Genomic DNA, 27,003 nt, shown 5'->3' on the forward strand with positions numbered 1-27,003 from the left:
ATTTGAATTCAGAACTTAAAGGTGAATGAAATATTGCTAAGAATTTTGCCCAGCATACTAACAGTTCTGCCAACTCACCACCTTTGAATTGCTATTAATGATAAGTGATTTAATTGCAAATTCTAGTAAGCAAGTAAACTCTTCTATGTTATCAAACACTTAATACCACATATTGTGTTCTATATAATGATTTAAACAATCTTTAATAAAGTATTGTGGATGTAAAGTTAAAATTTCTGTCTGTTGGCCAGCTAATCTTGTTGCAGCCATTATGTGAAGGCACATGACTTAGCGGTTAGCCTACTTCTCATAAAAGGTTTCGCATGCTTGCTCTACATGATCATCTGACCTGCTAGAAATAACAGTGATATCTTCCTCAAATCACATACTGCCATTTTAAATAACAAAAGGTCGTATTAAATAATGTATTCCTACGTACTCTTGAGAAGGTTAGATGATCATGTCTGTAGTGCTTTAATCATAATTTGCTTAGTGATTATTGACTCAGGGTTAAATGGCTAACAATAATTACATATGGTTTCGATTACTGGAAAACATTCATATATTAAAAAAAATTGTCAAGTAATCTCTATATATATAAACGGCAAAATGTCTGTGTGTGTGTCCTTTATACAAATCCACAATTTTTACAGTTAGAGGGCTCGCACTTTCTATGGTCATTTAAAGCCGTCCATGGATGGTCGTGCACATTTCTCCAGTCACCCCGCAAAGCGATTAAAAAATCAATAGAAGTGACTTTTTTGTGAATTTTCTATCCAAAACCCAATCAAAATGCCCGAAACTTGATACGTCAATTGAATGCCAGCTAGCTGTATGTGATCGGTTAGAGATTTGGACTGTACTCGTGTGTATGTGTGCACGCACGCAGCTGTATATGCATGCACTATCACTATGACTCAGCAACGCCGGGTCATAGTGCTAGTTTCTTTATAAAACTGTGGCAGAAAAGCTAAGAACATTGTAAACCCACATTAAGAATGAATCATTTTGAGTTCAAAACCAGCGTAAGGTAAATGTGTATGTGTAGAAATAAAACACTAAAAGATGACAAAATAGTAGCCTGATAGGAATATAAAAGTTGAGATTAATTGTTCAAAACTTTGAGAAAATATGAGAAGCTACTGAATCTTAAAATACTTGTAAAAATCATGACTATTTATAATAAAAATTATATTTATTTACTTTTTATTGTTTTTCATTATTTTTTGTTTTAAGTGCCAGCAAATGTGTGTCAGAGAATAGGTAGATTCTTATAAGCCAAGTCTGTTACATGTTTCTTTGATTCCGAGCTGGAAATATTGTACTTCATTTATATTATTAATATCCCTTAGAAAAGCATGAATATCACCAATTCTATTTTCTCTCCTTTAAAACTATTTTTTTTTATATGAATGAGAACAAAAATTTTCAAAACCACTTCTGACACACACATTTTGTAACAATGTCCTCTCTGCACACTGTGCATATCTTCCTGCAGGTTTCCATGACTTTCTTGCCTCTTTTAAAATAGGTAAAACATGAGGTGTCAATAATGTTCATTTTGGTTCTCCATTTTCAGGGTGGTCCCAAGCACACAAAATACAAGTTCGTATCAAACTGTGTTGAAGTGTCAAGATCTAATGAGTGCACATGTGCAAGGGACAGACTGAAGTTAGCTACTTATTAGAGTGCTTGAAGTTTAGTGTTGACAAAAATTGAACAAACTTTTTGGTCAACTCAGTACATGCAATATATGTGTGTGTGTACATACATACATGCATACAATCATACACACACGTATATATACTAAAATTAACCTTGATAAGATACAGTTTGGTTTTGTGCCAGAGAGAAGCACTATCGATGCCATCTTCCAAGTAAGGCATCTGCAGGAGAAGCATTTAGTTGAAAATAAACTGCTGTACATGGTATTTGTCAACATATAGAAAGTCTTCAACAGAGTCCTTCACTTCTTCATCTGGTGGTTGCTGTGAAACCTAGAGGTAGATGAGTGGTTGTTGAGGCCCATGTACAGGGATACTGTCAGTAATCTGAATGTCAACAATGAGTACAGCAATGACTTTAGTGTGCAGGTAAGAGTTCACCAAGGATCTGAGTCTCCCAGGCCATAACGGGGGAATTTAAAACTGGTTGGCCATGGTAACCCCTCCATGCTGATGACCTTGTTCTTATAACTGAATCTTTAATAGAACTGGAAAAGAAATTTCAGGTGTGGAAGCAAGGACTGGAATCAAATAGCCTTAGAGTTAATTTAGTGAAGACAAAAGTACTAGTAAGCAGGAAAGCAGATAAATTACTAATCCCTTCAGGAAAACAGCCCTGCTTGATATGTAGAAAAAGTGTAGGTACAAATTCCTAATGGTGTGCTAAGTACAGATAAGAGATTCAGTGAAATTATACAAGGTTAACAGAGAAAGTAGTGTTTATGTGTTGTAGATGTGCAGGAACAATAAACACTAAGAACACAGGAAACAGATTTCCTCGAATGCCCAGGAGGTCCCTTAAAAGATAATCAAAAGAAGGACCTCTCCTTCAGGCTTAATGAGCAATGTCAGAGTGCATGTACAACAATGTATAAGTGATATTCTTTATTATGATCATAAAAATCACACATTACAGGACAATACAAATACATAGAAGAGTTTTTGTAAGTTTGGACATTTTTAAAAATTCCAAATAAAGTTTGGAAATTAAAAATTTTTATAATAATTTTTTGACGGGGAGCGCATGTGCCCGACAGCTTGTAGGGCCCAACAACTATCCTGGATTTACAGGTAGGTAGGCTGGTTGTCAACAATGTATAAGTGTGTTCAAAGAATAACTGGGTATAAGAAGCATCAGCTATAGTGTGCAAGAGAGAAGATTGCATTGATATGGCCATGTAATGCACATGAGTGAAGACATTTGCATAAAGAAATGCCAATCGCTAAATGTGGGGGGAACCTGCAGGAAAGGAACACCTTCGAAAATATGAGATGACGTGGAGAAGAATGACCTTCAGATGATATGACAAAGAACCAAGACTATTGGAGATTTGCTGTGCTTGAGAAGACCCACCCAGCTAAGTAAAATCAAGGCCTTGAAGGCATGTCCTTTGTGCCCATGCCCCACCACACAATCTGTCTCTGACAAATTTCTCCCCAACATTCCATCTCCCTAAACCTTTCCCACCCATGTTCACCACTTACTGTATTTACCACACCCCTCTATCTCCCTCTCTCCATTCATAAACCTACTTGAACACATATCCCTGTCAAATCTCTTATCCTCCTACCTGTTCCCACTCACTATATTCCCCCTCCCCTCCATCTCCCACTCTCCTTTTACAACCTCACAACCTTATCTACCCAGTCACCGTATCCAATGATTGATCCACTTCCTTATATATGAGGTGGCATCAAAAAGTTCACAGACTATTTCTGTAGTGCTGTTAACAGATTGCAGCACACAGCTGTGTGTGCAGTGAGAGCTGGCAGTGACCTTCATGAGGCAGTGTGCTGACTGACATTGCTGTGATTAGTTTGCAAGTTGTGAAATTTGGGATTTTGAGGTGATCATGTCTATGCTGTAGTCTGATTTTTTTCATGGACAGGAAGTTTTAGCAAAGAGCCAATGTGAAATTTTGCATTAAACTTAAGAAATCTTCTACAGAGATGTTGAGCATGCGATCCTGAGACGAAGCAGCAGTTGTTACAATTGAAGAGCACTTCACCTCCACAATCAAAGAAGGTACAACAGCATGCATATCATTTTTTTTCGACATCCATGGTATTGTGTACTGAGAGTTCATCTCCCAGGACCAGACCGTCAATCAAGAGTCCTACTGTGACCTTTTGAAGTGTTTGAGGGAAGACATTTTGTGAAAGCAACTGGATCTCTGGAGAGCGAAGAATTGGATTCTCCACGATGACAATGCATCCTGTCACAGAGCTCTCCGCACTTAAGAGTTTCTCACCAAAAGCAACAAGGTATTGCTTCCACACCCACCCTACTTGCCAGATTTTGCACCTGCAGACTTCCATCTCTTCCCTAAGATAAAAATCCAGCTCAAAGGTCACCACTGCTATCAAGATCCTGAGTGAATCACGGAAGGTCCTCGACTTACTTATGGAAAATGACTGCCAGGCAGGATTCCAAAAGTGACAAGCACGCTGGGACTGATGTATTGCTGTGCAAGGTGACTATTTCAAAGGAGATTATGTTAAAACTTAGAAAAATAACTTATTTTTTATTAAACATAACTAGTCTAGGAACTTTTTGGTATCACCTTGTAGACCTCCCTGTAACTTGGGTGTACACCCCATCACATTTTTACCATTTCCCTCTCTTTCTCTATATCCTTGCTCTATTCTCTTTCCAACTGAGGTAACCATGTATCTCTTGAATTGCAAGACACCTATTTCTCTCTCTCTATTCACATTCTAACTTCTAATCACCTGACACAAAACCACCTCCCTCAATACTACTCTCCACCCTCAAATTGTCTTGCAAATTACTTGGTGACCGCCTTCCTAGAACTTCATTCATTTGTGCACATTACTCTCGTCAACAATATGTAAACCTTCTGTGGATATCAAACATCCTGTTCCCATTCTTTCTCAAAAACTCAATGACAGCACATTACTCCTACATGGAATTCACTAATTGCCTACAAGAAGAAGTAAAAACTATAGAGAATTAGTTACTCTACTAATCTGTGCAAAAAAAAAAATGAGAATTAAAACTAGTTATAACTTTGTTTTCCAGTTGCTGAAATAATTTTCAGAAATGAGACTTCAAATGTTATTGAATGCTCCAGTTTTGAACAAGTTATTTTGATTTTTTGGTACAAATCTAGTAAACAAAAGGAAGTTAAATATATTCCTATGCTGAGAAAGCCATACGATATATTGGTATTCTGTTCGTATAAAGATCTGTCATGCAACCACGTTTGCTTGAAGTTTTTAGACAAGAATTCTTAAATGTACCATGACAAATCTTTTCAAGTATTTTACAGCTCCAAATATGTGAACTTTTTCCTTTGTGTCATTTATCTAATCAAGCAAAATTTCTTCATGCGACTTAATAATTTTTCTATAATTATTAAATTTATATTTGTATGTATACAAGTTCATCTTGTTTTTTTTTATTGTTCAATCATTATTCTGTTTTAATTAGTTTTAGTGCTTTGTTTCTGTTTATATAAACAAAAAATTACAAATATTTATCTCTTACTATTTTTTGTAAAATGTATGCAATTTTGTTGATTTATATCACTAATTACAACCAATATGTAACTAAATTGAGTTACACATTTTCATACGAATGAATGATTTATAATATTTTATGCCGGTGTGTCGTCCTGAAAGCTGGTATTATTTTCATAAGGAACTTCTTTTCGGCACGACACTGATTCGCAAGTAAAATCCCTTACGAAATTATGAATTAAAAAAAAAAAGAGAACACAAGAAAAATTAATAATATCTAAAAAAATAATTGCGAAATTTCATATGATATTTCTAAAGATAAAACTGATGTAAAAGATAATATTTTAAAATTACTGTAGTGGTTCAATAGAACCTGTTACCACTTGTAATGCTATGGATACAGTGTAATTATCTTTTGCAATACGTAAGCGGTTTGTTGTAGTCGTCCTCCCGAAAAGGCTTGGTTCTCAATGCAGTTAACTGAGACTTTATCTCTCGCTCTCTACCAAGTATTTTTCCAATTAGTTTACATTTAGCAATCAAGACGTGTAACTTATGCACTTAAAGTATGAAATTCAAAAACCCTCGATCTAATCAAATTGCAGTTATTAGCAGCACTGTTATATGTGTAGTACTGTTTTATTTGCCGGCATTTAAGAAATACCGTATGAGTGTACGCGAAAATGAACATTTGAAGAACTTGCAAATTAGAGAGGACTCCAAGTAAGCCCGATATGATTTTTAAATCGTTCAATATACACACAACACTAATATATTGTCATACTTTGCTTATGTATATAATATATATGCATGTATTTGTTGACTTTTGATCAGGATGCAAAGTTTCCAATATACGGGGACGGTGGACATATGCTGCAGGAATATCCGTTTTCTTACTCTCTTTTTTGTTTGTTTGTTTGTTTTTTTCCGACTAGAGGACTTTAAAAGTATAAATAGATCGGAAAATGCTTCAGTTGAAAATGGGAACTGTTACAGTTAACATAAGTGTGTGAATAACTTAGTTTGCTTTGCACAAGAATATAAGAGAAGTGGGAAATCTGCGGTTGAATTATTGGCATTATATATATATATATATATTTTACATCCGTCCACCCTAAAAACATATCGTTCGTAATAGAATTAGCAAGGTCACTTGAAGTCGTCTGTCTTATCCTATATACTCTTTATTGTTTGTTGTCTCAAGCAAAAATAGCATGGGAAGATCATAGGGATTAAAGAGAGTTCTAATTTTGCAACTGAAGAGTTGTTAGGGTTGAGCAATGACCTATTGTCCTTACTCAATTTCTTCAAATGATGTGCATTTGTATAATTGTGCCAAAATTGATGAGGGGCAACTTAATTTTTTTCTTTTGTAACCAATCTCTCTCTCTCTCTTCACTGAAAGGTCTCGTTCCTAAAAATTAAATTTTCTTTTGTTTCCAATCTTTTATGCATGACAGAAGGTGGACTGAAGTTCTGTTTATTGTTAAGATAGGTTAAAATGAATGTAAATAATATGGGTTTCGCCTATTTCTATCAGTTTTGTAAGACATTTATTAGATGGTTATAATCACAAAAAATGTTCCTAGTATATTTTGATACTGAAGAATTCATCGTATAACGTTCTTGCTTTTCTCATGAACATAAAGTGATGTAAAGTATCTTTCTCTCTCTCTCTCTCTCATAAAGCACACATATATATCGTGGACAATTAAAACTTGAAATTGCATAGACCATTTACGACGCGGTCTTAATCAGAAAGGAAAGAAATAGAATTAAAAAAAAAAAATCACTGATCATGCCGCAGAAGTCGAACCATATATCTGTTAAATGCAGGGTTGACTGCAATAAATACGTAGTTCGCAGTTCAACTCTCGTGGAAAGATCTATTCTGAGGTGGAAATGTTTTAATGTATATAGCCGAAGATTGAAACTGAGAGCTCGTCATTTGTTTACAGTTATAATTTAGATGGATTCTGTAAACAGTGGTGACACGCATTTACTGGTATTTTGTATTGTATTGACTCTCAAAAGATGAAAGGCAAAGTCGCTCTTAATTTCTTTTTCTCTCTGACTTACCAATGTTATGTAATTTTTGTAAACGACAGTCACCGAATTTAGGCTGAGAAAATATGTTTAAAGAAAAAAAAAGTGTCGTAGAAGTTTATTTGTATATTTTTGTAATAAGTTGGTTGTTGTGGAGCTCTAGGCCTTGATCAGTCAAACCTATGTGCAAATTTATTCCGTCGACGAATATATTATCATTATATTATCATAGTGACCTTTTTTAAAAAAAATAATGAGATCTACTTTGGATGTTTTTAAAGGTAGGACGGAGAATATGTTTCGCCAAAAGTTTATGATGACAAAAATTTTTAAAAAATGAATCCACAAAGATTTCTTATTTTATAAACTCGTTTAAATAAGTCTTTGTTTTTTGTTTTATTTCGCCTTTAAAGAATTAATTACGTTAGTGTTTTGTTGTTCACAATTGTGTATGTTTGAGTTTTGTATGTTACTAGTAGAACTATATTAGGCACTGTAGTCCTTCCATGTTTGGTTGTTGTTTCTAGTAGGTTCAACGACCGCACAGAAGTCTGCATGATCGGCTTCAGGATAGTTTATGACCTGATACTCAGATATATATATATATATATATATATATATATATATATATATATATATATATACACACTAGCAGTATCGCTCGGCGTTGCTCGGGTTTGTAAGGGAAATAACTATATAAGCATTTTTAGAGAGTTATAGCCAAAAAATGCATTAAAAATGGAAAAAAAATGATGGTAATTTTTTTTTAAATCGTTGACTCATCGTAGACATTTTTAGAAAGTTACTTCCCTTATATAATAGCGAAAAAATGCATTAAAATAGAATAAAATTATGGTAAATTATTTTTAAAATCGTAGACTCATCGTAGACGCGCGCTAATACCCAGAAGGGCTCGATATGAATCACGACTATAAGATACCCGCTTTTGGTTAAACTGCACCGCAAAATGTGGGAGTAGTTAGGAATCTAAATCGTAGGAGACAGACACACAACTTCACTTTTATATATAAAGATATATATATATATATATATATAGAGAGAGAGAGAGAGAGAGTATTGTGTGTTTTATTGAGACAAACTAATGGACTGACCCAACGAATGAACCACTGCGTGATCGTTCGATCTGTTAGAAATAGCAGCTAAATCACACTGGACCTTTTTTTAAAACCGGAAGGACGTTAGATAACGTAATTTTGGATACACGGTTACCGAAAATATAAAGTGGTTATCGATGCAATGCCTTTGATCATAAATCTGCTCGATAGGATTCCTTTGATCCTAACCGCAACGAATTACAGTTCGAACGCTTATTAAAGTTCTCCTTGGACCTTCCTACTCCCTTCGTTCACTTACATCCTTGTCTGGTGTGTTTTCACGATTTTATAGGCCCTATTCGTATATCTATTACACACACTCATTGTATTCTTTGTTTAATTTCATTTTTTATTTAGAAAAATATCCTGCGAAAAGAAATTATGTGTTTGACATATATTTCAAAATCAAAACACCCATAAACCACAATTAACAACACTACTCTGAATGTACTATTAGCGAAATTTCTACTTAATCTGTTAATTTACTTTGTCATGTGATTCTGTAAAGGAAAAAAAAAATCGATTATCTTTGATAGAGTTGGGTAAAAATTGTTGCTTTTTAAGCTTATGATTTCTTCAGCAATATTTATTTTGGTCTCTCCTTTCCCAACAGGGAAATGCTGAATAGCTGACGTCCACGCTTCAGATATTGATGCATAATATTATAAGCCTTATTTACATCAACTTATCTATTTATTTTGGTACGATGCCATCCTTGTTATATTATTTTATTGTATGAACCCTTTCATAAATGCATTTTTTTCCCCAAGATAGTGATAACGACATCGTGAAATTAACTAAAAAATTCAATTGATGGAGTTTACTTATTTATTTATTCAAGTATTCGACTGAACGTTTGTACTTGTGTGTGTGCCCTTCCTTACTCTCCCGGCACAAATAAAATAAAAGGATATTGTGACACTGAAACATTACCAGTTTGAACGATACTCAATGAAGTAAAAACAAGCATACCTCACCCTACATCGTTAACTGGTCCCAGGAGACACGACTTAAGTCGAATTAATTTGTCTCTGGGCTAGGCTAGGCCGAATTTACTTGTCTCTAGGCTAAACCGATAATAACCATTCTCTGTTCTGTACTTTATTTATGAATGCATTTTCAATAATACATGATTAATAAAAACCTATTTTAAGCTTACAAACAAATAATTTTTATTTTCTAATACAGTATAGTAAAAATAGTAATCTAAATTTACGAATACAATTTGGCGGTGTATACCGTACATCGCAGACACTTTATTTATGAATGCAGTTTGCAATAAGACATGGTAAAATAAAATACCAATACGTGCATGCAATTTGGTGGTTTACATCGCGGATGGAGATGGCTGTGGATTGTCAACATCAACAGCTGACTCTGGCTGATCTTGTTAGATGCGCTTAAAAAACCGGTTGAGAGTTCTTTGAACTGTCTTCTTTTCTTCAAGGATTACATTATAAGGAACAAAAGCTTCGTGACAAGCCCCCACAATTTTGGAAAAGCGTTGAGCATTAGGATCCATATCCTCGAACATAGATCTTTTTCGATATATGCAAATGCTTGCTGCATTTTCTTAATGGTAAAATGACGTGGTTCAGGTTCAACTTCCTCTTTATTTTGCTGCTCGTGAAGCTCTATCAGATCCTCGTTCGTCAGGGATTGCTTTGTCTTTTTCAAATAAATCTGTGAAATCCTCCTCCTCCAAATCCATTTCAGTTCTTTGCTCATAGTCACCAACGTTTTGCTGATGGCAACATTATCAAACCCCTTAAAATCATTCATGAATAGCAGGCATAGCTTCTTCCATACACCATTCATAGCCGTACTTTGTATGTAATTCCATGCCACTGCTATGTTCTGTACAGCCTTGTAGATATCGTATCCTTCTGAAAGTCACAAAGTGTGATGGACTCATCAAGATCATTTGCAGCTTATTGCTTTCCGCAGCATACGCTTCATAGAGTAACACTTGACGATACCAATTATTCCCCGATCCATTGACTGCAGAAGAGATGTGGTGTTTGGAGGGAGGTATACGACAGTAACGTTTGGGATCAAAATCTATGATGTTTTGCGGGTCGGCAGCAGCATTATCTAAGATAAGTAAAACCTTAAAAGGAGTCCCCTTCTCTTTACAGTACTTCTCTGCTGCTGAGATAAAATGATTGAAGAACCAATCTTTGAAAACAAAAACAGAAGTCCATGCTTTTGAGTTAGCCATCCATATAACAGGGAGGGATGCCTTTGGTATGTTCTTTAGGGCACAAGGATTTCAGGTATCATACACAAGCAATGGCTTTAACTTAAAATTTCTTGCACAATTACCTCCCAACATAATGGTCACATGTTCTTTTGAGACCTTGTAGCCTGGAATAGTTTTCTCCTCCTTGGAAATGAATGCACAGTCTGGCAATTTTTTTCAATACAATCTAGTTTTGTCAATGTTAAAAATCTGTTTTCTTCAATTTTTTTTTTAATGCATGAAGAAATTCCACTGCTGCTTGTTCGATAGCTGATGTACTTTTCACCTTGCTTCTTAATGAAGTGATAACTTCTTCACTCCTGAAATCTCATAAACCATCCTTGTCTTGCCTTAAGCTCTACATCTTTCTCATCAGGATATTTTTCTTCAGGTCCTAAAACAAAGACAATGCTTTCTCTTGAATGATTTCTTGACTAATAGCAGCACGCTGACGATTCAACCCAACAATCCAAAGAGAAAGATTTCCTGTTTCTTCAAAGATTTTGCCTCTCTTCTTATTGATGACAGTGTTCTTCATCCCTGGGACTTCAAATTTGATATGTGCTGAAATCTTGTCTTTAATATGTACAATTGTTGATACAGTTGTCTGACTCATCCCAAAAGATTGTGCAATTGCTACCACTTTTTCGTCTTTTTCATGGCGTTTTATCATAACCAGTTTATCTTCCAGTGTTATAGCATAACGCCTAGCACTTTCACTATGAATTTTCTTAGGAGCCATGGGGGGCAAAAAGTAAAGTCACAAATGAATGAGAATGAGAAAGTAGCAATAAACAGACATCAACAAATCTGAATTCAAAACAATCGCAAGTGACAGTAATACCTAATGGTAGATATTGGAACTACAGTGCAATATGAGCTCCGAAAGACCAATAGATAAGACTACACAACTGATTTTATGATTTCTTTCACTAAGCTACACTATTTTATGGTGTGTATCTTAACATTTACTGTACATATTTTAATGTGATTTTATATGCTTTTATTCTTATTTATTGTACAGTAACATGATTTTATGTGCTTTTAATAGTTTTCTAGTGATTTTACGATTCCAATATATGTGGCAGACAGACGTAAAGTCAAGTAAAATGACTTAACCTGATTTTTAGTTTTCCATATATTACTTTTGAAAACCAACATATAATTAAGAGCAACTTAAATCCAAATGACTTAAGCTGAGGTATGCCTGTAGTTGGTTGTTTTCATGCAAATATTACCATGAAGCTAAGTGAGACCAGGAAGTATGCAGCATGAGTTAAACATATTGTAACAGATATCAAACAAAAATAATTATAACTTAATATTGTCTGCTTCTACTGTTTTAATAAACTTTAAAATCAAATAGGTGATATGGTCAACTGTCCTTTAAAATTATAATCCAAACAAAAGAATGAGGTTGAACAGTAGTAACATTAGGAACAGGACATAGCTATGTATTGTACTTCTTTCAGGCATTACTTGACTGCAGACTCATTTAAAAGGTTCAGATCACACTCCAGTCCCTATTCAGAACTAATTATAAGTCTGGTAGTTTTTTTGGGTTTTTTTTTTTATTGGTTTCTTTTTGGTGAACCACTAACTTACTTGATTATAAACAAATTGACAGCAGGATGTTCAAGTGGTGGAGAGACAAACGGAAAGATGCATGTGCACGCACATGTATGACTAGTTTCTGCAGTTTCCATCTACCAAATCTTCCTGTAAGGCATTAGCAGAAGGCACTTACTTGCAAAGCGAACTTCAGCTGTACAGCCATGCTTGTGCTTATGTAATTCGATGAGTTGATATGAAATCAATGGTGGCTATGTGGCAAGAAGTTTGCTTCCCAACAATGTTTCCTGGTTCAGTTCCACTGCATGACACCTTGGGCAAGTGTGTGCCACTATAACCTTGAGCCAACCAAAGCCTTGTCAGTGGATTTGGTAGACAGAAACTGAAAGAAGCCCGTCTTGTATATGTGTGTGTTTGTCTGTATTCGTCCCCCACACTGCTTGACAACTGGTGTTGGTGTGTTTACATCCATGTGACTTAGCAGTTTGGCAAAAGAGACCAATAGAATAAGTACCAGGCTTTAAAAAAGTAAGTCCTGGGGTTGGTTCATTCGACTAAAAACTCCTCAAGGCTGTGCCCCAGCATGGCTGCAGTCTAATGACTGAAACAAGTAAAAGGTAAAAAGATACAACAAAACCTTATCTGTAATATTAAAATTTGGGGCAATTATAATTACCTAAAGTCATCACTCTCAAGCAAGCATGATCTGGTAACATGTATTATGCTTTTGCTAATTGTTTTAGGGTCTTATGTCATTGTGAACAAACACAGAGACTCTCTTAGCTCCCCTCAATCTTTACCAAGAGAAATTTCCAAGATTTGAAAGCTGGAGGGTGTGAGGACTGCATCAGCTCTTGTCAGCACTTAGCTGGGCCTTTGTTAGGTTAGTAAACTAATGTTTTGCTGAAGGACACGGTAAACTGCCTTTATGATACTGAAACCAATAGCCTAAGCATTTAGGCAATGTGCAGGTTGTTGGTTTCAATAGACATGTTCAAGGAGACATTGACATGCTTATTTTAAAAAAAATTTTCCTTTTTAAGTTAATAGTAAATTACATGATCTGGATATAAGTGTATAAAAATACAAGTGGTTATTTTGCAGACTGCTGAAGATGATAATGTTCACTGAAAACAGAACACATAAATCTAATGATTTACACAATATATTCTCAATGATGAAATTTGGTGTTAAGTGAGTTCTGAGTCCCAGCCCATTTAACGTGTTAGCATTAAAACATTTTTTCTCTTTTGGTCTCTATGTGCCTAGAGAAACATTGTGTCAGTAGCTTTTAAGCTATTGATCTATAATATTTAATGTCAAACTGGCCAGTCCATGCTGGCATGGAAAACAGACATTATGTGACATTGATGATGATGTTTTGAACTTAAAGGAAAATGTAGAACTGATGCAAGGGCAGTTACAGTTTGAATATATTTTTTTGGTGGAAATTAAAGAAATGTTCAATGGGTTCAGATTTTCATTTCCATGGTGATGTTAAATCCATGCTTTGTGCCTATTTTTCCATGCTTACATAGTTTGGATGTGTCTTTTCTAGTACAACGTTTCCTCATGTACTGTGGTCTCTTGTTATCTTTTTTGTGTGGCTCAGTGTTTTGAGATCAACTTTCAGCTGCTCTTCTTCTGAAAACTTCTTTGACTTTTTCTTCTTATGATTGTACAGCAGGGGCGAGTTGTAAGAATGGATGTAGTGAGATGGATGCAATATGGATGATAAAGAAAAGGAGAGAGGTGTGAGTAGAGAGAGAGAGATTCAGGAGTACTTGAGGAGAGGTGAACATAATCATTTAGGAAGAGAAGTCAGTGTAGTTGTAGTAGCAGTAGAAATGTCAGAGAGAGGAGAAAGCACATCTGTGAGTCTGAGATTGAGGTTTGTTGGTGTGTGATTTCATGGTAATGAAATAATATCAATAGGTACTGGAGGTGATACTATCAACTTACCATTACCCTCAGAATTGCTGGTCTTATGCCTAAATTACAATCATTTCTTTTTGTTCAACATTCAAATCATGCTGATGTCTTACCAGTCAAGTACTGGGGTTCATATATATATTATAAATAAAGGCAACAGAAAAATTTTCTTGTCCAATATTCTGAAAAATAGATGCTAAATCATCTAACTACATAAAATATTCACTCAACACTTGGTGTAATAATATGAGTGAATATATCATATGTGGTTAGACTATTTAGCATCTATTTTTCAGCATATTGGCAAAGAAAATTTTTCTTTAGCCCTTATTTATAATTGTACTTATAATTTTCACCTTAAAATGAATTTATCATATGCTGGCCACTGGCAAAAATTTTTATTAAAATTTTATCCTTATATTAGTAGTATATACATATATATATATATATATATATATATATATATATATATAACTTATAAACTTGGGCAAAAAAAAATTATTTCTATGCCAATATGCTAACAGACTTTAAATCAATTTCCACATTTCATTATACATTCACTATAAATTCACATGCTGAAATCGAGGAAAGCTAGCCAACAGAATTTTTTTTTAAAGTTCTTTATTTCTATATTGAATCAATTTTGGGATTAATCCAACAGATTATTCCCTTTTCAGTAGAAAATGCAATAAGAAATAAATGAAATACTTATATGCACCCATGGAAAAAAAGCACAAGCAAGAGTCATGAGTACACATAAGTACCCCAGTTATATCTAAATGTAAAATCTTTTAGCCAGCCTCAGCATACGTGTGAACTATTCTGAATCACAACTTATAGTGGTTACTAGTCCCTAAGTTGATATATATATATATATAATATATATATATATCAACTAACACCTTCCTCAAATTGCCCTTTGTCAGACAAAATACTTTGCAGTATTTGTTCTGAGTTCAAATTCTGCTGTAATCAAATACTGAAGTAGTGACTAATCCCTGTGTCTAAAATATGTGACCTTATGTTTATGCTAGAAATTACTAGTATTATTGTTTTATATTTTCCCGTTTTTCTTCTCCCGTGCTATTATGAACTCTCAGTGTAAACAACAGATAAAGGTTTTGCAATTACTTGTTGACAACCTGCACAAATGATTTGTTTATAATGATCAAATGTTTGTACTACATATTAACCCACTCCCTACATCAAAGTGAGATTACCTTTACAGGTGCATGGTATGCCACACATAAAATTTTGAAGTGATTGCAGGGATGAAGTGTTTTACTCAAGAACACAATGCACCACACAGTCCGAGAATCAAAACCACAATCTCACTAGCTCATGCACCCTCACAGAGTTAATTATTTAATGGGATTAGGAAAAGTTTCTTAGATATGATATTGCACCTTCATGTCAGATATAATTTATTTATTTATTTATGATTACTTTTAGTTACAGTATGAAATGCTAATTGTGTATGAATTCAATTTATAAAAATTTTTAATAATTTTTTCTTTTATGTTCAATTTCACATTAGGCTAGCTGGAAGGAAAGAGTGTTAATGTGAAAATGGCTCCATGCAAAAAATTAAAGATTGATGATGATATTACTACTTCCCCACCTCCCAGTCAAGGTTTGGCCGAAGACCAGCCAATGCCAGAATGTCCTCAGCGCCGTCGCAGTGCACGTTTACAGCTGTTAGCCAAATCTCGGAGCTTGTATGAAATGCAACTGCCCTTACCTGATGACTACCTTGCAGAATTATCTTTGGAGATTATCTGCCGTATTTTGGATTATTTACCACTCCGTGATGTTCTTAAAATGGAATGCCTTAGCAAGAAAATCAAGCAGGTAAAGAAAAACCAAATGCCAAGAACACACACGTTTGTGTGTATGCATGTATAAACTTGTACATATATGTAATATATAGTGTCTAAATGTGTGTAACGTGTGTGTTATTTGTTTGTTGATTCCTTTCATGTCCCTTTTTTCCTTGTTTACATAAATTTGACAAATTGTGTGTGTGTATATATATATATATATATATATATATATATATATACTTTATTTAAAGCAGCAGAAAATTCAACAAAATCTGTTACTCTGAGTTTCTCGTTGCTGTTCATCAGACAGTTTTTGTTAGAATGTGTTTACTCCGGTATAATATATATATATATATATATATATATATATAGGCAAATTGATCACGAAAATGAATTAAAAAACAAAAAAAAAAAACAAGTGAAAGGCATGTTCACTATAAATATCATTAGTTTGACACTTGAGAAAGTTTTAGATGCAAAGTTTATAAATAAAGATATGATGTTTCAGACAGAGTAGACCTCACACATGCCTATGTGTGAGGTCTTCGTTGCCTATGTAGAAGAAAGTTCAGAGAAAAGGAAATACAGGAGGAGGAGGTAAGAACAGTGTGTCAAGAGAAAGTCTTGTATGTGTGTGTAGGTATATATTTGTATATATGTTCATACATACATACATATATATATATATACACACGCACACACACATACACACACACACACACACACACACAGGGTGTCCAAAAGTCACTGATGAGTTTCAACTTTTAATAACTTCCTTAACTTTACAAAGAAATGCATGAAATTTTGATAAAATATAAAGGACATAATGGAAATTAATATGCACATGTCGAATTTTGCAACACCACTACATGACATATGAAAAATGTCATCACTTAAATGGCTGCCATTTTTGGCTTCACATGCCTGTGCTCTTTCCAAAACTTGCGCCACAACACCCTCAAGAGTTTCAGACCCCACTTCCCTGATTTCTCTATTGAGGTTCTCTTTCAGTTGCACCTGGGACTCTTGTTTGTTACGTAAACCCTCTCTTTCAAGTATCCCCACTAGAAAAAATCCAGACTAGTCAAGTCTGGGGAACGTGAAGGCCGGTTGACATTGCCTAAGCAGGAGATTATTCTCTCTTCAAAGCACTGCCATATCAACTGCATTGTTTCTCTTGTGGTATGGGAAGTTGCTCCATCTTGCTGGGGCCTTGTGTGAGGCCTACTTTGAATGACCGGGTGCAAAAAGGTCTCAATCATGGTTCTGTTCTGTTCTCCAGTCACTGTGACGGCATTTCTGTCATCATCCTCAAAGAAAGAAGGACCGATAATTTCATCTGCTGTCAATCCGCACCATACCCTGCACCTTACAGGATGCAGTTCTTGTTGGTGTACTATTCTTGGGTTCTCAGAGACCCCAAAAATGTTAATTTTGTTTGTTAATGAACCCATTCAAATGAAAGTAGGCTTTATCAGTCATCACCAAATTCCAGGTGAAATAATTAATTTCCATAATGTCCTTTATATTGTATCAAAAATTTCATGCATTTATTTGTAAAGTTAAGGAAGTTATTAAAAATTGAAACCATCAGTGAATTTTGCGATACCTTGTGTGTGTGTGTGTGTGTGTGTGGTGTGTGTGTGTGTGTATATATATATATATATATACACATATATATATATATATATAGTGGTTATCTACTCCTTATGCAGAGTTTGACCACCTCCTGTACCTACACCTTAGAACCATCATAGTATCTGATGTGGCCCTTTAAACCAGACAATGTATTGAAAAGACATCCACATAGATTGCATATCTGGTCTGGACCACCCAGAGCCACAGATAAGTTCTGATCTTCGTGGCCGATTACTCAGCAATTTTTCTCTTGTAAAACTTAAATATTTTTCCATTTATTGAATTCATTTTGAAAGTTCCAACATTGTGTTGTACTTTCTGGAATTTACTTTTTGTTATGCGTTGTACATTTTATTATTTTATGAATGATATTTAATAATCTTTTCTTTTTATTTCTAGAAAATAGCTATGGAGTGGTGAAAATAGTAAACCACTGGACTTAATACCTTTTGGTATTTACTTCCATCCTCTTTTAGGCTGAGTTAAAATATCATTGTCATCTTCCTTCAAGTGTCAATAGCACAACTACCAGTCATGTATTGGTCACTTAATTTGATGTACCCTCATACTGCTAAGCTGTGGTCTTGTATCAATATAAAAAATTCATAGCTGGTATAGAGAATGTGTATAAAATAGTAATCCTGTAGATTCCAGTCTTGATAATTTATTGTAATCAAGTATCATAACTGTATTGTTTTGAATTGAAACTATGCTAGTTATATACAGAGTAGTTAATTGACTCTGCAGTACCACTTTCTCTTTGAAGAATGAGAGAAAAATGGCTTTGGTAGTAGAAGACACTTGCCCAAGGTGCCATGCAATGGGACTGAAGCTGAAACCTTGTGGTTAAGAACCAAAAAGCTTCTTACCACATAGCCATGCCTGTGTGTCATAGCTACACTTGCAACTTATAGCCATGCTCATAGCTACGCCTGTGTCTATATTTATACAGATTTCTGCTTGACAAGTTAGAATCCAGAATTCTTCAGTGATGACTTAATTATTTATCTTTGTAAGGTAAATAAGCTAAATGTCTAGTAAGCTTCAAAGATTTGACTGTTTTTACAAAAACAATCATTTGTATCATAAGTAATTTGGTAGATTTACTAAAAAGTGCTTTCATTCTTGGTAATGAGTTCTGTTTCTTTCTTGTTTTTGTGTTATTTTGACTCTCTAAATCAGTGTTTTCTAACTCCTATTCCATCAATTCTGAGACCCCCTTCGGTCACGACACAGACCATGGGAATGCACCGAGAAAGTTACCCTTCCAGGCACAAGTCCAGGCAAGGTTGTTTATGGAAGACCAGCAGTTGCCCATGCATACCAGCCTCCCCTCTCCACACCACCAGTGTTATCCAAGGGAAAGGCAATGCCTGATACAGCTTGGCACCTGTGACGTCGCAACTCATTTCTACAGCTGAGTGGACTGGAGCAACGTGAAATAAATTGCCTTGCTCCATCAATTCAGAGGGGGAATAGCTCAATGGCCTGATATATTTTCACAGAAGATTGTAAACAATGCCTTTGTGTGGAAAATGATTTTGTCTTTAATCAACATGCAAATGTTAAAACAAGAAGACACAAATACTCTCTCACTCATGCGTGTGTACACACATACCCACACATGCACACTTAGACACAGGGCTTGTCTTAGAGTTTTCATCTACCAAGTCACTCAAGGTATTGGTCAGTTCATGGCCATAGTAGGAAACACCAGCTTGTAGTCCCACATAATAGGAATGAACCCTGAACAAATATGTGTGTATGCTGGCAGGTGAGCATGTTTGTTTGGTTAAAAAATTTGCCTCCCAACCACATGGTTTTAGGTTCAGTTTCACTGCATGACATCATGAGTAACTGTCTTCTACTATAGCCCTGGGCTGACCAAAGCTATATGAGTTGATTTTGAGATGGAAACTGAAAGAAGCTTGTTGTGTGTGTATTACAAAACAGCTGTTAACTAATGGAATAAACATCTATTCTCTCACTTTACTGCTCATATCCTGTTAGTTTTTATACATACACTCTTCCATTGCAATTCTTGGATCTTGAGAACAACACTGAGGTTACATCCTAGCCTTAACCAGTCTTCCTTGATTACCATGAACCAAGCAGAGCTTACTGTGACCTCTGTTTGATTCTTGTGTGTGTGTTTGTGTCTCCTTTCTTGATAGTTGTAAATGAGCATCACTGTCACATAGCTGGTGTCCTTTATTTTCAATCTTCCATGAACACATGTCCAGCCATGGGGAAATATTGCTTTTCTTGGAAACGTGAGGATTAATGATGGGACATGCATCTGGCTGTAGAAAATCTGCCTTATTGAATTCTGGCTGATCCATGTGAGCATGGAAAATTGAATGTTAAAATTTTATATATATATACTAACTTAAAAGCTGCACTCCTTGCAGATTTTAAAGTTAGCTCCTGCAGAGGGCTAATTGGGCCTGTTGCCCAAAACTAAAGAGAGCTAAATAACATGACTATAATACATCTATAATGACTATATGGTGTTTGGTCAGAGGTTAAGGATGGATGAGAATTAATTCTGTAATGCAATCATTCTGTTGTTCCAATCCCAAGTTGAATTCCAACTGTTGGCCAGTTTGTCCCAAAGTTCTTATCTCAATATAAAATTAATGAATTAAATGTCGTTTATCTCTCCCTTGATTTCTGACATCATCTGACACATTCCAACCAAGATGGCATGACTCAACCAAGCTTTACCTGCTAGAAATAGCAACCCAAATACTTTTAAATCAGATCCCAATGCTGTATGTTCAAGAACCAAATGAATCCCAGAATCATCTTGATTCTAAAAAGTATACTATGTCTATGTACAGCAAATGTAGACTGAGATACAGGGGTACCAGATGGACAGACAGAACTTCACTTTTATTATTATAGATATATAAAATTTAACGCCCATTTTCCATGCTGGTTTGGATTGAATGGTTTGAGTGACAGGATCTGGCAAGCCATAGGGCTGCGCTGAGCTCCAGTGTCAGCTTTGGCATGTTTTCTATGATTGGGTGCCCTTTCTAATGCAAACCACCTTACAATGCATACTGGGTGCTTTTCTTCATGCCAATAACACCAGTGAGGTTGTTGGATAAGCTACAAGATAGAAAAGGACAGAAAAGCGAAAAGTCCCCATGGCTATGTGGGAAGTTGAAGGTTTTATGAAGTAGGAGGTGGCTTTATGCCTGGTACTGACAGCTAGAGTATGGTAGAGGGACAAGAACAGGTATCTTGCTACAGAGGAAACACATGGCTGCCTTACATTTTATAAAGGTGATTAGTAGTAATTAGGGAAAATATAAAGAAGAAAGGTGGTAGTGATGTGCCAGAACAAACTCTCAAGGTAGGTAAGCATATGAGTGGATACTGACAGTGGATCAAAGGGGCTCAGATGGGGATAATTTAATGAGAATGTAAGGGGAGAGAGTAACAAATGGTGGGCAGAGGTGAATATATTGAATGATGTACAAGAGGTGAGGTTTTTAGGAAATACAGAGTGGCCCAAAAGTCACTAAGCGATTTCAAAATTTAAAAACTGTATTTTTCAGTTTAAATTAACAATACCATTATATTTTATAGAGTAAATAGGGGAAAAAAAGTACTTGTGAAAGATTAATGTTTCAAGTGGCATCCTTGTTCAGTTTTGCACAAACTTGCTCTTTTGAAGGTATTTTTCATCACAGCCCTCAGGTGCACTGATTTCTGTTTGAACATTGACCTTCAGCTGTTGGAGAGTCAGAGGGTTGTTGACATAAACCTTTTCTTCAAGATAGCCCCAGAGGAAAAAATCCGGGCTTGTCAAATCCAGGGAATGCAGTGGCCAGTTTATATCACAACCACAAGAAATTATTCTGTCTCTAGAAATTTGCCCAACAAGCTGGATTGGGGTGGCCCTTGCCAAATGAGCTGTTACTCCATCTTGTTGGAACCATATGTCAGATTTATTTTGAAGTGATGGCTGATATTGGTCTCCTATCACAGTAACATGATTGCAGTATTGTCTTCCAAAAAGTGAGGTTTGATCACCTCATGTTAACTCACTCCATACCATATACTTAATGGGGTGCAATTCTTTTTGGACAATCACTGTAAGATTTTCCAAACCCCAAATCCTGAAATTTTATATGTTAAAGCCATTTAAATGAAAATGTGCTTTGTCTGACATTATCAGTTTGTGGATTAATTCAGGATCTTCTCTTGCTAATTCTTGAATTCTAACTGCATATTGCAGTCTCTGATCATCTCATGGTTTCAAGTATAGCACTAACTGTATTTTGTATGAAGACAGGTTGATTCTCTTAAGAATTTGTTAGAATGACATCAAAAAGATCTCAACTTATAGCCTCCTCAAGTTGATGTGCTTTAATCTTCTTTGACTCTCTCTCTTATTCACTCAACTACTCCTTTGTTCCTCACTGAACATGGTGTACCACTTTGTGGATGGTCAATTACTGAACCTTTACTCTCACAATGGTGAATCAAATTCCTAATCATGGAATCACTTGGAGAATCTCCTAATGTAATGGTGATGATATGCTTGTTGAGTTTGAATCATCAATCCTTGGTTTGGGTAAAAAAATTTCATTTGTGTTCATTGTTTAGTTGTGTATTTTTCCACAATTAATTTCCAAAGCCTCTTTCATAAAATTCCTGAAAGAAAAGGAAAAAAGTTAATAAACAAAAATATATTAAACAGTCAGACCTTGTAACTTTTGGGTCATCCTGTATCAGTGTGGAGAGGGAGTAAGGTAAGAGAGATTGCAGTAGCTCAGGAATGAGGATAGATTATAAGATAGGGAGGTAATGTACAAAGTGTAGGAGTGATGTAGACAGAGGTGTGTTTCATGGGTAGACCTGATGGGAAATATGAGAGGGTGTTGAGGATGATAGGTGCAGGAGGTGATAAGCTGAAGTATGGTAGCAGAGAAAGCTATCTGAAGGCATAGAATGATGTTCAGTGAGAATTAATTCAATGCTTTTAGCATTCAGATTACTCTGTCAAATGTAATGCCTTTTTATTCATATTGTTTTAAATTAATCATTCATTAGTCCAATAATTTGAAAATTTGTTAAGTAAAAGCTGACTGTTCTGTTAAAGGTACCAGTTATTGAAAGGGTTACTGATTTATATCTGACCATGTTAGTGTGCTGTGTTCCTGGTTATGAGATTTAAAACTTACGTCAAGACTGGAATTTACAAATGAATAATTATATGTATATATATATATATATACACACACAGAAGGACACATAATTATTGAATATTTTATTTTTATTTTATTTGTTTAACTGTTGCCATGCTGGAGCACTGCCTTTAGTCGAACAAATCGACCCAAGACGTATTCTTTGTAAGCCTAGTACTTATCCTATCAGTCTCTTTTGCTGAACCATTAAGTTACTGGGACATAAACACACCAACATCAGTTGTCAAACGATGGTGGTGGGGACAAACACAGACATACAAATACATACACACACACATATATATACAACAGGCTTTCAGTTTCCATCTACCAAATCCACTCACAAGGCTTTGGTCAGACCAAGGTTATAGTAGAAGACACTTACCCAACGTGCCACGCGGTGGGACTGAACCTGGAACCATGTGGTTTGTAAGCAAACCACTCCTGCACCTATATACAGCCACTCCTGCACCTATATTTCTTAATTTTTCTACTGAAAATATATATCCAAAAAGAGTGATAATCTTTTAAATACTGTTTTGTGTATAGAAAACTATCATGCAGTGATACCTCTAGGTAACACCAGGCATTATTTCAAATATAGAAAGATAGAGATCTTTATTATTAAAGGCAAAATAGTAATAAGGTAAATAATCTTTTGAGAGCATTTAGTTAAAAATTTCATTGATATTATGTTTTATTTATACTTCATCATCATCAGCTTCAGCATCAGCAACAACAAAAAAGCATTGGATTAGCAAAGAAGTAGAAAAAATAGTTTTGTGGAATTTAGTTACATCCCTTTATTCAATTCCTGCCAAAGTTGATATTTATCTTTCTGTGTCAATACCCTACTGGTTAAGTATTGAAGATAATCTAATTATATCTTTCTGCCTTTGTTAGTTTAGAGAGAGGATGTGGGACTGGCAGAATTATTAGAGTATTAGACAAAGTGTATTTGTTCTAGCTCTTTATATTGTGAGTTCAAATCCTGCCAAGGTCAACTTTGCTTTTCATCCTTTCAGGGTCATTAAATATAAACTACCAGGTCAGTATTATGGTCCATTTAAATGACTAATCTCTCCTCCCATATTTCTAGCCTTGTATACCTATATTAGAAATGATAGTTGTTATTAACACTTTAATATTCAAGCCAGCCATAGTGGACCCAAATATTCTACCTGTTTTGTGTTCAGACTGACAATATCAGGCCTTTCACAACTACCCTGCAATGTTGTTCTTATTCTAAAAGTAAACAAATACACCATCAAAATCTCAAATCTACAAGATAATACATGATCAATTCAAGGCAATTTGAATAAATAAACATTACATTTGACAGAATATGGTCAGTTTGAACACAAAACAGGTAGAATCAGTGGTGGGTGATGTGATACAAAATCCTTTTATGCTTCACTTGTTTTTTTTTATTGTTTTAAACATTTTCTTTTTTAGGCCGTTGATCTTCATCTCCGCCTGCGACGAGTGGTTGACTTCACAGAAGGTAGTATATATGGCTGGATGTCAGATAAAATACATGACTCAACCCTTGCTCACTTAATCGGGCGGTGTACAGAACTGGAATACATTTATGGCTTCCACCCTCATTACATTGGCCAGCGGAGGCAGCGAGGAGTTAATATGTTAAGTATACCTGGTGTCGTTCATGCCATGTCATCAGCTCCAAAACTGAAAGGGATCGAAATTTCAGATATTTTCTTGTTGGAAGCTATTTTGAAATATCTCCCCAAGCTTGAAATTTTGGGCACATTTAAGAACCGTGACTGTTTCTTCCCAATTTTCTGCAACAACAAACTGTCCCTGCTTTCAAATCCTTTGATTACATCCTTGCACCTCACTGGAGTTGTCATACCTGAATTACCTCGTATGCAAACTTTGAAGCACTTGTATCTACGCTTTGTACGGCTCACTCAACACCAACCATTTCGTGACTTTGCTGCTCCTTCCCTGCGGACTTTTGTTATGGCCCATTGTGCCGGACCTATCAACCCTCTAAGGCATGTCCCGTTGATCACATCTTTGGCTATGGCAAAGTCACTTCAACGTTTGGAGCTACTCAGGGTGCCATTTCTAGGTGAGTATTTTTATTTCATGTTTTTCAAAAATTTTTTCTCTGCGAATAATGGAAGTGTGTGTTGCTGGCAATCACTAGACAGATGTCTCTGCTCTTCTGATTTTGTCAGCTGGATTCTGTTTGTCACCCAAACATATTCGATATATCTATCTGTCTTTCTTTCATCACCTCCATATTTCACATACCAGAACTCAATTTTCCCAATCCTTTCTATCAAAATTTGCATTTCTCTGAGGCTATCTCCTATATATATGTGTATGTATGTATGTATATATGGGCATATATGCATATACATATGCATATTCAATTGATTCATTGAACTTTAAGGACCAGATCACAAAGTGGTGGTGTCATTATTTATTATATGTATATTTGTGTTGGTGTGTGTATACATGTATGTATGTATATATTTATGTGTGTATGCATATAGCACAGGAATATCACTTGAAAAGATATGAATACCATTCAAGATGTTTTGTCTGCAACACCAATAACTGGTAATTATTTAGTAAAGGACCAAAATTGAATTTGTTAGAGAATTTTGATATTCTACTCACCTGTACTTTTATAAATGTATCATCTAATACATTTTTATGTAATTTTTATCCTAGGTGGACTAATTCAGCATATTGTGGATGACAGTTGGCGTGTACAGGGCTTTCGAAACCTGCAGGCTATTACATTTGGTGCCTGTAAACATGCTTTGGAAGTGGATCTTGGTTTTCTAATTATTACCTGTGAAGCAAAGTACGAAACCTTTCTTTACTTTTTTTTCATTCACTTTTCTTAATTTTCTATTAACTTATTGATTAAATGAACTGACTACTTTTTACCTCTTGAGATTATGTACAGGTTTACCTGATTTTGTATGCCATGAACTATAAATTTTTCTAGCTGTTGTGTTTAGCAGCCTCAGTTCTCTGAGTGTCACTAGAGCAGCCCTAGAAACTTCCATCCACATTTGATCAACTTGTCGTAAGTTGATAGTGGAACATCTACATAGGCACTCTGTCACTCAAAATATAACAGCTAAATCTTGCTCAAACTTATTATTTTCTTTAGTGTACATGGACCACATTATAGACAGAAATTCTTTAATGAATTATGTAATTCTAGTCTTAGGACAGTATCTTCAACAACAAAGACAAAATGGCCTCAGTAAGAATGCCAATCATATGGCTCATTGAATCCTTGCTACTTTAACCTCCATGCCATAGGTTTACTGTAATAGAACTAATTAATGTTTAATGGGATGGGTTATTTTTAAATGTTGGAGAAATGTGTTTTACAACTTGGTGCTTTCTTTTTGTTAGCCAACAGTGAAGTAGAATTAAAATTTCTTTTTATCAGACATAACATTTTAAGTTATGTACCTTCCTCATTAGCTTAATTTAATGATTCTTGATGGTAGGGTTTGAACTCTTAACCATGTAGTCAGTAGTCTAGTATCTTAACCTCCTGTACACAAATGAAATTACTAGTGTTACATAAAGATATATAACATCTTGTAATTCATCACAGATACTCATTTGCAACAGCTATAGGATGGACTTTTGAAATGTTATATCTACTGATGATAGAAAGGACTGGCTCTGTGTTTCACTTAACCTGCTAAAAATAGTAGCTAAAGCTCTGCAAATCATGTTCTACCATAAAGAACATACTGGTGAATATGATCAAGGTTTACTTTCAGAAATTTGAAGGAAATGAAAGCTGTTGTTTACTTAGGCACAGATGATCATTTGTTTCAGACCCCTAGGAAACCAGCCCTTGTGCTCAGTAGTCACATCTATGTCCTCTACCACTGAGACTGATGAGCCAATGAGGGGGACATTGCATAATGACTTGACCTGCTAGAAGTAGCAGCCAAATCTTTAAATCACACCCTTCAGCTTAAGAACAGGACACCTTCTATAATATAATCCTAGATAAAATTGGATAGTTGTTAAAGGATAGCTTTTTATCATAGGCCTGCTCAGCTAGGGCTGACATGGAGAGCTAAAAAGCCACAACTATTGGAATTGATTCATTGAACTTTAAGGACCAGATCACAAAGTGTCGGAACATTATTAATTATGCAATATACTGTTAAGATATTTTATTTCTTACATTTTTTTTCCCTACATATT

The 27,003-nt window shown here is 35.2% G+C and overlaps 2 protein-coding genes across 3 annotated transcripts in view; one reads left to right on the plus strand and one right to left on the minus strand.

The window, feature by feature from the left end:
* Positions 1 to 5,619: 5,619 nt before the first annotated feature.
* LOC115210265 (F-box only protein 38) overlaps positions 5,620 to 27,003 on the plus strand; it is a 41,414-nt gene continuing 20,030 nt past the window's right edge. The window contains exons 1-4 of one of the 2 annotated variants that reach the window (XM_029778756.2): positions 5,620 to 5,930; positions 15,652 to 15,965; positions 24,235 to 24,874; positions 25,486 to 25,621. In XM_029778756.2, coding sequence (XP_029634616.1) covers positions 15,684 to 15,965; positions 24,235 to 24,874; positions 25,486 to 25,621 — 1,058 coding nt within the window. In that variant the 5' untranslated portion in view covers positions 5,620 to 5,930; positions 15,652 to 15,683. Of the gene's footprint in view, positions 5,931 to 11,428; positions 11,563 to 15,651; positions 15,966 to 24,234; positions 24,875 to 25,485; positions 25,622 to 27,003 lie in introns of those variants that run through there. The other variant, XM_036503132.1, reaches the window with a different exon arrangement.
* Positions 11,005 to 11,352, minus strand: LOC115218327 (CENPB DNA-binding domain-containing protein 1-like). The gene has a single exon (XM_029788118.1). The coding sequence runs from the start codon at positions 11,350 to 11,352 to the stop codon at positions 11,005 to 11,007; it is 348 nt and encodes a 115-aa protein (XP_029643978.1).

This window comes from Octopus sinensis, linkage group LG1 (genome assembly GCF_006345805.1).
Source record: "Octopus sinensis linkage group LG1, ASM634580v1, whole genome shotgun sequence".
NCBI classification, from domain to species: Eukaryota; Metazoa; Mollusca; class Cephalopoda; order Octopoda; family Octopodidae; genus Octopus; species Octopus sinensis.